The sequence below is a fragment of the Thermothelomyces heterothallicus genome (genome assembly GCF_042370625.1).
Source record: "Thermothelomyces heterothallicus CBS 202.75 unplaced genomic scaffold P884_scaffold_18, whole genome shotgun sequence".
NCBI classification, from domain to species: domain Eukaryota; kingdom Fungi; phylum Ascomycota; class Sordariomycetes; order Sordariales; family Chaetomiaceae; genus Thermothelomyces; species Thermothelomyces heterothallicus.
Genome location: NW_027192579.1, coordinates 515,290 through 528,843, shown reverse-complemented (window position 1 = coordinate 528,843; position 13,554 = coordinate 515,290). Strand labels below are relative to the sequence as shown.

At 56.3% G+C, this 13,554-nt stretch overlaps 6 protein-coding genes across 6 annotated transcripts; 2 read left to right on the top strand and 4 right to left on the bottom strand.

Moving 5' to 3' along the window:
- Positions 1-104: 104 nt before the first annotated feature.
- Positions 105-1,058, bottom strand: P884DRAFT_205027 (mitochondrial 54S ribosomal protein mL57; the record flags this gene model as incomplete). The annotated part of the gene is made up of 3 exons (XM_069438616.1): positions 105-248; positions 316-548; positions 638-1,058. 3 exons carry the CDS (start codon positions 1,056-1,058, stop codon positions 105-107), a joined length of 798 nt encoding a protein of 265 aa, XP_069296059.1.
- Positions 1,059-1,446: 388 nt separating this feature from the next.
- P884DRAFT_261823 (histone acetylation protein-domain-containing protein) lies at positions 1,447-3,580 on the top strand. The gene has a single exon (XM_069441600.1). The coding sequence runs from the start codon at positions 1,498-1,500 to the stop codon at positions 3,259-3,261; it is 1,764 nt and encodes a 587-aa protein (XP_069296058.1). The 5' UTR covers positions 1,447-1,497; the 3' UTR covers positions 3,262-3,580.
- A 2-nt stretch (positions 3,581-3,582) lies between these two features.
- P884DRAFT_261822 (uncharacterized protein) lies at positions 3,583-5,442 on the bottom strand. The gene is made up of 2 exons (XM_069441599.1): positions 5,061-5,442; positions 3,583-4,990 (listed from the first exon to the last, which is right to left on the bottom strand). Exons 1-2 carry the CDS (start codon positions 5,206-5,208, stop codon positions 3,648-3,650), a joined length of 1,491 nt encoding a protein of 496 aa, XP_069296057.1. The 5' UTR covers positions 5,209-5,442; the 3' UTR covers positions 3,583-3,647.
- Positions 5,443-5,881: 439 nt separating this feature from the next.
- Positions 5,882-7,862, top strand: P884DRAFT_293370 (uncharacterized protein; the record flags this gene model as incomplete). The annotated part of the gene is made up of 3 exons (XM_069444221.1): positions 5,882-5,990; positions 6,047-7,670; positions 7,783-7,862. The coding sequence occupies exons 2-3, from the start codon at positions 6,350-6,352 to the stop codon at positions 7,860-7,862; spliced, it is 1,401 nt and encodes a 466-aa protein (XP_069296056.1). The 5' UTR covers positions 5,882-5,990; positions 6,047-6,349.
- Positions 7,863-8,493: 631 nt separating this feature from the next.
- Positions 8,494-9,153, bottom strand: P884DRAFT_301275 (uncharacterized protein; the record flags this gene model as incomplete). The annotated part of the gene is made up of 1 exon (XM_069444844.1): positions 8,494-9,153. The coding sequence occupies one exon, from the start codon at positions 9,151-9,153 to the stop codon at positions 8,494-8,496; it is 660 nt and encodes a 219-aa protein (XP_069296055.1).
- A 2,550-nt stretch (positions 9,154-11,703) lies between these two features.
- On the bottom strand, positions 11,704-13,175 carry P884DRAFT_246879 (uncharacterized protein; the record flags this gene model as incomplete). The annotated part of the gene is made up of 4 exons (XM_069440476.1): positions 12,439-13,175; positions 12,308-12,375; positions 11,905-12,229; positions 11,704-11,840 (listed from the first exon to the last, which is right to left on the bottom strand). The coding sequence occupies exons 1-4, from the start codon at positions 13,061-13,063 to the stop codon at positions 11,704-11,706; spliced, it is 1,155 nt and encodes a 384-aa protein (XP_069296054.1). The 5' UTR covers positions 13,064-13,175.
- Between the last annotated feature and the right edge of the window lie 379 nt (positions 13,176-13,554).

The window sequence follows — 13,554 nt, the reverse complement described above, 5'->3', positions numbered from 1 at the left end:
CACGGAACTGCGATCAAGAAAACCGGGCCAGCCTCTCTATTTCCCCGAAATATGGTACAGAGATATACAGGTTTTTCTCTTTATCATTACGCCGCGGGCCGCGCTCATGCTCCTAGCCTCCTCAGGATCTTCTCCCGGACCACCTGCTGCGCGACCCCAGCACCGTGTTGTAAGGAGATGGCACCAATAATAGCGAAGAGGGCAGTGTTTAGTACTGCGGTCAGGCCAGATGCTTCGAGGTTCTCAGGCTAAACGGAGGCGGATTCGCGGTCAGTCTGCGGCCGTGAAGTTCCGAATGTGCGCGGGATCACGTACCATTCTCGGCTTCCACCTGACAACCTCTGGCAGCCCAACTTCGATTGCCAATTTCGCGAGCTTCTCTTTCGACACTACATCCATCGGTTGCTTTGAGCTGAGCTTGTCGACGTTCGCGAGAGCACTGTGCTGGAAAGGTTCGCGACCGAACGAGTCCTGGGTCGGCGAGCCTTGGGCGGGAGCAGGAGTGACCATGATGTGCCGTGTAGTCTCAAGAGAGACGATCAACCGCCCTGCATAAGATACGGTCAGCGTTTGTTGTTACTCGTGCGCACCCCGGCACTCAAACGCTCAGGCAACCGGTCAACGGTCGGGAACGCACCGAAGTAGGCCAGCCTCGTGTTGAACCCTCGTCTCCCCTGGTCGAAGCTCTTGTGTGTGATGGCAAGCCATTTGATCTCGTCCGGCAACATCCTATCCCCCTTCGACCCCAACAAGCGGTTGTACATAGCATCAAGTTTGGCCGGGTCATCGTTGTTGTGCCAGACCGTCCGCCTGGGATCCTTGACCACGTTGATCGAAAAGCCCGGACCCTTCATGCGCTCTGGCGTGTAAGACCATCGTGGCCGTTCTCGCTGCTCGGCGGGCGTCTCAAGGACTTCGTCGCTGCTGCGCGATGCAGACGTCGACAGTTGCCGCGCCGGTTGCCCGAGCTGCCGCGCGACCGACTCCGTGACGGCGCTGCATCGGCGGAGGGCTCCGCAAGTTGCCGTAACGGCCGAACGAGACGTGTTGAAAACCATTGGGCGCAGGAGTGGACGAAGAGGCAGAGATCCCAGGGTTGGGAAAGCGCTGAAGCCCAGAACTTGATGTCGGTCTTCTGGGGATCATTTTTTGCGGCTGGCTTGCCAGCTGCCAAAGGCTACTTCGGTAACGTCCTTACAGTATTCCATACATACGCGGCACGGAGCCTTGCATGCCCGGCCCTCGAGCTCAATACCTGATTCGTGACAAATTTCGTTACAGCTCGTAATTTCACTAACTAGAACCTTGGCGCCTTGCTCTCTACGTGGCGGACCTGGCGCTTGCAACTGACTTTTGCGCTGAGCAGCGGTCTCCACTGGTCCTCTCGCTTCCAGCTCCACTTTCTTGATCTTTCGCGTCACAGCGCGTCTCCATGATAACCAGCCGCGCTGGTTGTGCATGCTGCCTCGCATTCGATCATCGTGAATTTTTTCTACTATGGCCGCGGCCCCGAAACGTTCCGCGAGCAGCACGGGCGCTGCTGGCGTGGGCTCCCTGCGCGAAAGGCTCGCAGCAGTGCTCCCCCAAGGCCACAAATTCGGCATTCACTACATATCGACTCCCCCCACACGTGCAGAGCCGCTCTGCGCGGCCCCGCCCGGTCAACGACCAGAAAAGACGTACAAGGAGAGCCACTTCCTTGCCGTATCAATATGTCCTCGGGACATTGCAGTCGCGTCCTCTAAGCGGCCCTCTCCAGACGCGAACCGAGGCAAGGAGCAGACAGAAACCAGGAAGCAGGCATTGGTCTTCGCTCTCGAGGTCTTCATCTTCACCACCGCATATCAGACCATTCTCTTCGTGTCCAAGGCCGACTCGACTGGCTATCTCCATCTCCTCGACCTTCCTGAAGGCGCTCCTTCTCCGATCCGCCAAGTATGCGCCACGTTCCTCGCATACCTCCTCGACCACCGGCGGCGCAGCCACGTACAGTCTGTCGTCAACCTGTTCGCTCGAGCGCAGGCGCAGTATCTCTTTCCCGGGAGCGTCCGAAACAAAGGAAAGCATGTCTTGGATGACCGGGGTCTCGTCCGTTGGTGGTGTAAGGTCCTAAACCCGCTCATGGAGGGTTTGAGCAATGGGCCTTGGACCAGCACCAGGGGCTATTTGCTTGTTCCTGGACTGGAGCACTTGGAAACACGAGCCTTCATCCCGCGAACCACGGCGAGCTCAAGTAACTGGGTGATTGGTCACCCCCTGGAACAGATTTCACACTATACTCGCGAGCTTGATCGCGTTCCACCACGGTGTCTCATCCCTGGCTATCCGGACGATCCCAAATCCCGATTCCGCGACGAGCTGGACGAGGAGGTATCCAAACAGAAAAAGGAGATTGGCGAGTGGAGAAGCGTCAAGTCCTTGGACCAGTTCTGGGAGATGATGTCGTTCCGTCAGGAATGCTCCAGCGGGAGATTGACCGGGTTCATTTGGTTGGTCTTCGATCCAATCCAACCGTCGTCGCCGCTGCCGAACTCTCATAAGACTACCCCTACAACGGCTGACCTCACAACCACTAATAACGGCTCTTCTGATTCTTCGCCATCACACGCGGTGTCCACAACACCGCCGCGGCAGGAAGTCGAGGTGTCCTCCAACACGCCGCAACCGAGTTCACTCAGGGCGCCAGCGCCTCCAACTGCGCCCGATTCGCGATCGTCCAAGGCGGTGAAGAGAAAGACTAAAAGACGGCTTTCTGGCCCAGTTGTTCCGCGCGCACCCAAGGTAAAGACACAAGTGCGCAGTTCCCTCGCCTCCCGTCCGACGAGAACCGCCTATTATTACTGGCCACCTGAAGCCCGCGGGGATAAGCTGGTGAGAGAGGCAGAGTACAAACGCATCGTCGAGTTGCTTCTTCACTTAGATTTTTCAACGCTCGACAAAGCTGTCGGAAGCACTCGGCGATGGCTTAACGAGGTTGGCATCGGAGATGGTGCGGAAGGGGACATTGTAGGTAAAGCGAGCATCGCAACTCCGCCACAAGTCAGGGGAGCCGCTTTCGATACCGTCAGCGGCACCGTGACCAACCTGACTGGGTTGGTCAGAAGGAAGAACGTGTCAACATCTGTGGAAGCAGATCCTGGCCGATCATCGGCCCCCACCACAGGAGAACCGACCGGGCCTGCGTTCGAGCCCGCTCCAAAGGTGAATGTTCTTGGCTCCAGCCTAGTGCGGAAAAGGAAAAAGGGGACAGGGGACAACTGAGTCTGGTGCCACTTTCTGGTCGATCAATCTGCCATGTTTCCTTGAAGACGCTCAGGCGGCTTGGGCGGCGATCCTGCCGGGAGCTGAATAACTGTTACGGTCCCCTCTTGTCCGGTGGGTGGTGTAACTCTGCTGCGGCGCTTATTTGACGATCATTCTGGGTGTTAACCCTCCGTGGAGCCATATACCACGCCGCAGATCATGCCGTCCTTCGCCAGGAAAGCCGACTCCGCTGACGGTTAGATTTGAATAAATCACCGGGTACTAGTAAGTTGGCCGTGTGCCCGAGCCATTCTTGCAGTAGGCAAATACACAAATTGCGCATGCAGGGACATATGCCTTCGCTAGGCATCAGCTTGGCATTCGTAGCAATACAAGCGGATTATTCAAGTTCGCCGCCTCTTAGCAGCCGGGCCATCGTCTTGTCGCAGATCATCTGAAACCCTATCCTGCAATCCGCCCATCTGGTGTTGAACCCACGTCTGGGCTTCCCGCAGAAGCTGTTTCTCGCCCATTCTTACCCACACTCCCATCCTTTGCCGTTCCGTCAACTGGCCTGCATCCACGAGAGACTGGTCATCTTCGAGGGATGTAGCATATTGCCGCTCCCTAGCCCGCAGCGCGTCGAAGACAACCTGCAAAAAGACCTCCTTGCGGGTATCCTTATCTGACACGAGGTCGACGTGGCCGACCGTCTTGGTGGCCTTGAGGAACGTCTTGAACTGATCGCTCAGTTCGTCCGGCAGGCCTGTAAAGGTAGCGTCGCCCTCCAGCTGCCCCGTGGAATCGGGGTCCTCGCTCGAGCGCTCCAGCACAAAGCTCTCCTCAAAATCGTCGTCTGACCGGGTGAGCTTGTTCACTTGCTCCCAGTCTGCTGGGCTCATGCGATCCCCAACGCGCTCCCTCAGCCCCGCCTCGATGAGGTCCCACGGCAGCTCGACCACGTCGTAACGGGCATGTTTGGGCGTGACATAGCCGTAGCGGCGCAGAAGCTCGCCGTTGGGGAGGGGGCCGTAATAATTCAGGATTTCCTCGCCGGCCTTGATGGTGCGCAGCGCGGTCGCCGTGAGGGAGTCTGCGCCATGGTTGATGTACGCGTTGAACTCGGCATCGGCGTTGAGCATGTCGGCCATAGGCACCATGCCCAGCATCGTCCTGCCCTCCCTGTCGTCGACCCACTCGTCCTGCTCGCTTGCCTCCTCGTTGGCGTCGTCATCCTTCTCGAGATCGAAAGCGTAGGCCATGATCGCGCTCCCCATGCGGTGAGCCAGCTCGAACAGCTGATCGTCGTCAAGTCTCTGGCGGCCATGGGGGAAGAAGACATGGTCGTGGCCTCGTATCACGGGGAGAATCTTGGACCTGATCATCCGGTCTGCCTCCTCCCTGCCGACCTTGGTGACGAGCGCGCTGGCTTGCAGCTCGGCCAACTCGGTGGGCGACCAGAACATGGGCGTGTCGAACGCCGAGGGCAGCACGTCCAGATACGGCTTCCATTGCGAAGCATCCCCCTGGAGATACTCGTAGATCAGGATCAGGATTAACAGGGTCCACGAGTCCTGCGACGAGGAGGTGCCGTCCTCGCCTCCAGAGTCGGAGTTCCCATCCTCGTCGCCCTCGAGATCAAAGATACCGGGGATCTCATTCTTGAGGGCCGATGTTGCGGTACAGATGATGGAGCTGCGGGGGATGGTAAAGAGCACCGTGTCCGCCGCAATGTCTGTTCTAGCGACTAAAAAGTTTACCGGCCAGTCAACAATAGCTGCAGGAAGATGAGAGTGTCTTGGGCTGGGCTGTCCTACCGATTCCTCGCCCGGCGTTCCGCGATCGCAGGTCTTCGATGGCGATGAGGTCGGAGCGGAAGGTGGCCCCTGGAAGCGACTGGAACCAGGTCAAGAAGCTCTGCGTTGTCGCCGCGAATCTTGCATCCGCGTCATTGTCAATTTGCATGATATCGGACCGAGGGGGGCTGTTAGGTAAGGTATGTCTATGAACTGTCGAATGGCCGGCCCAATCTCCCGTCGTGACTTCCCTGTTTCCTCTTGAAAATGGTTTCCAGTTCTCTGCAGAAAATTTTGCCCATAAAAGTTCTTTGTCTGCTCAGAAGGGTCCGTAACTAGTAGCTTCGAGGACAAGAAACCGCATCCTTTGAACAACAACAAAGACCAGAAGCTGTCGCTTTTGCCGGGAGGGCGAAGACATGTTTCTGGACTCGCGAGTTCACTTTTCATTATGGGGTAAGTTGCTGACTCAGCAAAACAAAGCTATCGTGGGGGTGGTTCTAACATCCCCATGTGACCAACGCGTTACGAATTTTCTTCTCAGCCATGTAAACGCGTTTGCTGCCCTCCTCTAGCGGTGGTTGAGTTACCTGGCTCCCTGCTAACAACAAAAAAAAAAAAAAAAAAAAAAGAAGGCACACCAAAAGCCTTTACCATCACAATCATGATCTGGAACGCGGCCAAAATGGTTCTAAATTACAGATTGGATAATAACAAGTGCTCCTAATGCCCAGTCATTGCGCCTTCCAATTGCGCTGCCTGATTGGTTACCTAAGCGATGGGTGCCAGATCGTCCCAACGTTCCGGCGGCTGCAAGCCTCCTCGGGCCGCCCCTCCCTCCGCCTTTTGCAGACAGAACGGCACCCAGCCCAACTGACGCAATTGTGTCTGGAGCAACCCCACTGGCATCGCACTTTGCATTACCTCAACGCCGGAACCAACAGAAGATGGGTAATCGTACATACATACGTCTCGTCCTACAGGTCTCCGCTAATTTTTATCTCCAGAACTAAGCCCCTCCTGGACGCCACGTCATATTATAACCGTTTATGATGCTTGATCATGTCATGACCGGCCCGGGAGAGTACATGCCCCGACTTCGTCTGAATTGAAGACCAGCTACAGTAATTACTATCTAATTACCTAGTACTTCGATACCTCAGTCTCCGTCAAGTCCCAATCCACCTCTCTTCGGCGTCCCTCTCCCTCCCCTAAGTCCTTCGCAAGACTAAGTTGCGCTTCCGCCTTCTCATCTCTTCCACGCCCTCGCTCGTCAAACAAACGCGGAAAGGCCGAGATTATTGCCAACCATGTCTCTAAATTGCCCCAATTGCGGCGCCCACCTCACCTTTGCCCTCGCCGAGGACTCGAGGGCCACATCCGCCGCCGCCGCCGCCGCCGCGCCGCGCCGCAAGCTCGTGCTGGCAGAAAAGGCGGGTTCTCACGATGTCAACCCCACCGATGCCGACCTCCAGCGGCTCAAGCATTTCATGTGTTTCCCATTCAACACGTCGTTACTATGGAAGCCAACTCAACCGACCATGCGCCCAGTCGTGTCCGACAAGGAAGAAGAGGTGGGGATTTTGAAGGACTGCCGCGCGCGCCAGACCCTGGACCGGGTAGCGAGAAAGATGCATGCCACCATCCGTGCCTGCGGAGAGCAGTCAGCCGACACTCTCCTCGAGTCGCGGCGGCGCGGCCGAGCCAAACAAGATCTGCCGGTTCCGATGCACACGGTCTTTGAAGCCGTCGGCGCCATAATATACGCAATGGAATGGACGAGTGGCCAGCCTCGGGCCGAGGAGCTTGTGCCAACGCCGGCGGGCACCGGCACTGTGCACCCTCAAGCCGTGATGGGGCCGTTCGAGCCCGGGTACGCGTTGGAACTTCCGTCCGTGTACTTGCCTCAGTACACGTTGCAGCTTCGGCGCCTGTTTGAGCACATGCTCGTTATCGACTATGGGTTTCCGGCTCGTCCAATCTGCGGGTCAATATGCGGACCAATGCTTCTCCCAAGCACTTGGTTTCTTCACGCATGGTCTGAGTTCGAAATTTTCTCTGACTTTCTTGTGGGAATCGCGCGGGTTTGGAGATGGCGACAAGGTCTCCCAAACGACAAGTCATGGGGCCTCATTGCCGAAGCCACGAGGGACTGGGCACATTATATTGGGCTAAGATTGCCAGTATGGGACGTTGCTACCATGATCTACTACTACTGCCTTCATCGAAAGCCGGTTGACGCCGAGGACCGCAAGGAAGGGTGGACAGGATACACGGGGGTCCTACAGGAGATGATCGCCGAGGTCCCTACCAGGGGAACAGATCGACTGGAACGCAAGCTATCGCTTGATGTCCACCTCCTCATTCCGAGATTTGTTCGAGACCGAAAGCTTCGGGGACAGATGCTCTTGATCGCACAAGATCTTGCGGCCAAGTACGGTTGCCAGCTCGCGCCTCCCAAGATGCCCAAGCCACCAATGTGGCGGAGATTGTTCGGCCAGGTCCCTTGCCAGCTCGCGCCTCCCAAGATGCCCAAGCCACCAATGTGGCGGAGATTGTTCGGCCAGGTCCCGTCCCAACAAGGGCCTGAGGACAGAGAGAAAGGTCACGAGGACCTGAAACTTCTCGAAGGTCTGCGATGGGAAAGCAGAGGGGAGGGAGATCTTGATCCCAGCTGTGCTGGTAAAAAATCCTTGCATTGGCTAGATGTACATAAGAGTGTAATGAACTAAAATGGCGGCAGCTGCGGCGGTGGACGACAACACTATCCTCCCCAATACTTCCTCCCACCATCAGCAGATGGCGGGGGGCCGCCCCTGTTAAGAGGCATGATGCCAAGGATCACAGGCGTTGCTTGAATTGTCTCAATTGCGATTCAGAGTCGAAGTCAGGGCAACGGAGCTCACAGCGGTGGGAGAAGCGCAGAACAGGTCGGGCATTGGGATGGTGAATGAAGAGGCGCCGGCAACCTCTGGTGGGGGAAGGGAGAAGAAGAGAGAGAGATCCCCGTTTCTCAAGTTGTGTGTGATTGCCAGCCGCAGGATTGGCTTTTGGCATTAGATGGCGATACTGTGTTCGGATTCGGCGCCGATGGTCGGTCTGAGAGCGGCATGAGAGAAGTGGAATGGCTTTTTGGTCTTGCGAATTCTGGTCGAGATGGGAGCAGCGCAACGCCAAGTGACTGGAGCAGACAGCAACCAGTGAGGATCTAAGATGTTGCAGTTGGGTTGGTGTCAGTCAACGCCACCTGTGTAGTAGAAGGGTTTGGGTCGAGCATACCTTTGCCCTCGGAAGGTGCTGGGCATGCCTCTTCTTAGCTCATCGGTGACTAAATCCGATGAGGAACACCCATCCACGACGGTGACGTGAGAGGCTCGGATGGGATAAGAACATTCATTCAAAGGCAAAAAAGCAAGGGGGGGAAAACATTGCAAGGGGATAAAGATATTTCAACTCACTCCACCGCCGCCCACCCGGCCTCCCTGGCGTCTGCCACCGCCGCCCACTCGGCCTCCTCCGCCGCCCACCCGGCCTCCCTGGCGTCTGCCACCGCCGCCCACTCGGCCTCCTCCGCCGCTACCTCCGCCGCCACCTCCGCCGCCACCGCCCATCTGGCCTGCATCCCCGCCCAGTCCTCCGCCGCCGCCGCCGCCGGTGCCGCCTCCTCGGCCTCCCGGCCCCCCCCAGCCGCAGCCGATACCGCCGCCGCCGCCGCCGGTGCCGCCTCCTCGGCCTCACACGCCCGCAGCGTCGCCTCCAGGTCGCCCCAGACGCTCACGCGATCCCGAGCCCCGGACACAGCCCGCTTCCACTCCTTCCCCGTCTGCGTCACCTCCTCGGCCGCCAGCTCCGCTACGCTCAACACCCCATCAATGCCCCGGGCGAGGTGCGTACGCACCTCGCCCGGGGCAGGGCACAAACCGCCCACCAGCCCACCCAACGCCCCCCCCGCGTTCCCCACCTTCCGCCACACCACCGAATTCTGCAGCTGCTGCCGCCGCGACTCCGGCACTTGCGGCAGCTGCCGCCACAGCAGGCGCACCAGCTTGGCCACCCACGCAACAACCGCGTACGCCCCTGCCGCCAGGGGCAGGCCGTAGCCCCACCCCACCATCGTGATCGTGTTGGCCGCGAGGCCAATGAGAAGTGTAGCTATTGAAGCAACAGGTTAGCCAGCATCTTGCTCCCATGCCAATCACGGGGCAGTATTAAAAACGGGGAACGCGAAAAGTAGTACATGGTGAGTGGGGCGAGGACTGATCAATAACTTCCAACTTGGAACTTGAGCACCTCCAGGTTTCCGTCCATCTTGCGACGACAAAACGTCAACGACACTGATGAGGAAATCAACGGGACAGCGAGGAAGGGGGGGCGAATGGAGCAGCCAAGGGCGATTTTGGTGGCGGGCAAGATCGCACGAAGGCGGTACAGGGATGCGGGTGTCACGCCTAGGGTGTGTAGTGCCCTCACGAGCTGTGAAGCCTTAAGCGTGGAGTCAAGTGCCGTGAGACACTGGTAAGTGCCCCGAGGGTCCTCCTCCGGTACGCGTGTTGAGATGGAGGCCAGAACGGGACTTGCTCTGTCCCCTGCGAGACCGGGGAACGTTGGAACTTTCAGTGGTGCTTCAAAAGGGGGTTGGGGAGTTGTGGGACAAGACCATAAGCAGGATTCAGAGCTCTAGTGCTCGAGGGTGGTGGGCGGTGCTCCGCAGGCCGCCATCCGCAGTCATCAAACGAAGACTGGAGCTGTCAGGGCTGGTAGCAACGAAGCGAACACGGCGTCCTTGGACGGCGAGTGGCGAGAGAACAGTGAAAGAATAGTCAGGCTGTTCAAAGGGTGGAGGAAATAGCAGACTTACTAGAAGTCATTTTGTCGTTCGCAGAGAAAATAAAGAGAACAGAGAAGTGACACCTTGGACGGCGAGTGGCGAGAGAACAGTGAAAGAATAGTCAGGCTGTTCAAAGGGTGGAGGAAATAGCAGACTTACTAGAAGTCATTTTGTCGTTCGCAGAGAAAATAAAGAGAACAGAGAAGTGACACACATTCGACAGAGGTTTATCTGCAACAGCGGCCAAAACTGGCTCTGCCCATTGGGAAGGGGCCGTATTGCTGTCCGCACTTCCTCCAAGCTTAGGTCAGGTCGATGCCTAATGTTTAACGCAGGCACGTCCCAAAAACGGAAACAAGAATGGCCATCTGACGAGCCTCATTTGGTGGAAAGAGAAGGTGCTCACTAACTAAGCTTTCTTTGTCGCGGAGAGAACGAGGGCATTCATCGATAAGTACAGAGGAAGGATCAAACGGTCTATAGCTGAACTCCTTAGGGGGTTTCCCGAATTGGCAAGAACAGGAGGTTGATACCATCCGAATCCGAAGACGCTTGTGGGTAATTGCCCTGAGAGCAGATGGAACGAGGAGTAGTCTCTTTGGACCGGAACCTAGCCACATCATGATTCTACTATTATAAACCCTAATCCCCTTTTTCTTTTCCGTTTCCTTTACTTTCTTTAACTAACGTATTTTATAAACGAGCGGTAGGTATAAGCAAGGTATAGAGATAGCGACGGTCTAGGAACGTAAATAGGATCGTGTCCGGCAAAACATCGGGGCAAGTGATGAGTCGGGTGTGCTAAGTCAGCAACTACATCCCATGATTTTGCTCTTCCACTCGCCAGGTGGCTTGTACATCGACACACAAGGGTTAAATAGTGGAAGAAGCGCCAAACCATAAATCAACAAATGTTACAGAGGTAAATCGACTCTGTCTGTCAGATGGGCAATAAGCCCCGCAGGAGAATCTGGGCGTCGTCTGCAGCTAGCAGGTGTCTGGAGCCGCCTTGGGGCAACCCTCGGGGACATCGCCCACCCGAGCTCCGCGCAGCAATCAATGCCGCTTGGAGTATTAATTAATGGGGGTGCCAAGTCTGAGATTGCCTAATGAATAATGCTCCTGGTTGCTCTGCTCGAGGTTGGTTGGCCAAGCTCGACATGTTGAATTGGATAAACTCAGTGGGAGGCTTCAAGATCTTCATGTGTCAGACCACCGTCGAGGAATATTGACCCCCAGTTGAGTACCTCAGGCGTCTGGGGTTCAAAGGGCAGTGGATTTTAGCACTGGTGAACTGCTTTGTTGGGCCAACACTGCAACAACATCTTCATACCAAATCAAAGAAGATCATGAGCAAGCCCTCACGGAGATTAATAATAATACACCATACTCACACTCCGGTCTTCCTGTCGACGCTAACTAGGTAACTATTCATCTCCAGCTCGTCTCGTGTCTGGCCCAATTCTCCCGAACAGCCTCATAACGCCTAGCCGCAATACATCCGCATGCTTCATGTCAACTCAGAAACTCCCCGGATTCAAATACAAGACTATAGCTATACAAACCCCCCCCTTCCTTAAACCCCCCTTAGTGTTAGCTAAATACGCCTACCTCCCCAACACCTAGGGTGCCGTCAAAAAGATTCCCCGCAAAAAAAAAAAAAAAAAAAAAAAAACACTGTTGCCGCCATCTTAGTACTTTGCCACGGTTTGCTGGATCAAGTCCCAACACTCTTCTGGGTCCTCGAATACATGCCACAGTCTCCTGTGTCGTATGTCAGTTCGGAGTGATGCTATTCAAAAGAATCCGTTGTCAACGCTGTTCTCAGGTGCATACTCACCTAGGTACCCCATCAAAGGCCCTCTCAAACCGCTCCGGCTCGTTCTTCTCTCTGATGCCAACAGCGGCCACGTCGGTCACCTTTCGTATCAGGACCAACTTGATCCACTGTGGAAATGCCCTGCAAGCTTCGCCTGGGGTTTGGTATGTTGGTCAGCCGGGACAGGCTCGTGTCCTACGAAATGAAGCCTGACTTACCGTATGCCTCGGGGTCGCTCTGGGTCGAATCTCCAATGCAAATCACCTTGCGGCGCGGCAGCCAGCGCTGTATCTTCTTGATCCTATCGATCTTGTACTTCTCGGTCCCCAACGTCAGGCTGGATAGGAGCCCGGATATGGTCATCCAATTCGAGTCCCGGAGGATCAGTTGCCCATGCGGGTAGTAAGTGTCTCGGAAGCCACGAAGGAACGGGTATAGGTTGTATGGGGATGCCGACAGATAAAAAAAGAGCGCCGAGGGGGCCAGAAGCCGGTTGATACTCGAGTAGAGCTCCGGCATACCAGGGACAGGCGTCGGTTTTGACTTGGGACGGTTAGTTGATTAGCAGGATGGCGAGTTCGCCGCTCGGGTTCCCCAATCCCCGGGACAGCAGAGGCTCACCACAAAAGTTGACCTAAGAATCCCGACCGGGTCGCTCGTCTGCGTGATTTTGATTGTGTCGTCAATGTCTGGAGCAGGCCATGCCTGTCAGCTACAGAGCGCGCGGGCCCGAGAGCCTGAGATTGTCATACCTGAGATTACTGCCCACCCCTCAGGTTCCGCATATACCGTCTTCATCTCGAGTACCCCGGTTACCCCCGAGGGCACGTCCGCCGTCGACTTGGCAACAGGCCCGGTGGACGGCTCCGGAACCCTCCTGATGTCGCTGCTGATGCCATTTCTACCGCCCGGGCCGAGCTTCAGCAGGGTCGGGCCGTTGAACCTCACCTTGATCTGCCTGCCCTGGAGGATCTCCATGACGAACGGGGAGATGCGGCGCTCCATCGTCCTCTCCTCGTCACCTCCCCTTGCCAGGCCGACCTTGCCGGCAATGTCGCCCACAATGTCCACCACCTTGGCCGACGCCTGCTGGTCGAACACTGCGGCCACGAACTCAGCCTCCCAGTGTCCCCCGCGGTCCCAGAACGCGACATTGTCCATGAGCCACACCACATCGTCAGCCGCGATGGGCGCAGGAAGGGGGTTACTGGATCCCAGACATGAGAGCAGATGGGTGAGTTTGTGCTCCTTGCGAGACGCCCGTGCTTGGTTTGTTGATACGCTAGCTAAAGACGACTCGGTGGCGCTGAACTTTCCTTTTTTCCGCGTCTGCTCCTCAAGAAGATATGACGAGGATCGTTGGGACGTGAAAGACATCGTCAAGATTATTAGACTTCGCTCCTGAACGGGCTGGAGTATGCTAGCGCATGGCGCACAAGGCTATGGTTTCGGTATCTGAGAGGATGCTCGAGCTGCGGGACTTAAAAACAATACTTGTTATAGTCCCCTGCTAGAGATTATGGGCCTCGGGGTCACCGTGTTTTAATACTATGTTTTTTCCAGGTTCTTCGCTGCCTCGAAGCAGGGCAGCTGACCGATCTCCGCATGACCGCTGTTAAGAAGGGGTTGGGGCTGGTGGCTGGGTCATTAGAACGCCCAACAGGCACATCATGTCTTGGCTGCATTCGCTAAAACGAGTTAGAGCGAGCATCGATGGAGCATGACGACACGGGCAATGATCATCTTGTGAGCACAGCATATTCATTATTCGGAGCACCTAGGCATTATCTAGGACAGCAAGTGGAATCCTACCCTAACCCTGACCTAGAAGACTAGAACGGAGAACAGTTAATAAGGTACTATAATAC

Bases quoted from the DNA above. Each gene is read 5' to 3' on its own strand.
- P884DRAFT_261823 (XM_069441600.1), top strand. From the start codon at position 1,498: ATGGCCGCGGCCCCGAAACGTTCCGCGAGCAGCACGGGCGCTGCTGGC.
- P884DRAFT_261822 (XM_069441599.1), bottom strand. From the start codon at position 5,208: ATGCAAATTGACAATGACGCGGATGCAAGATTCGCGGCGACAACGCAG. The intron at 4,991-5,060 runs GTAGGACAGCCC...TAAACTTTTTAG, and splicing joins GAACGCCGGGCGAGGAATCG to TCGCTAGAACAGACATTGCG.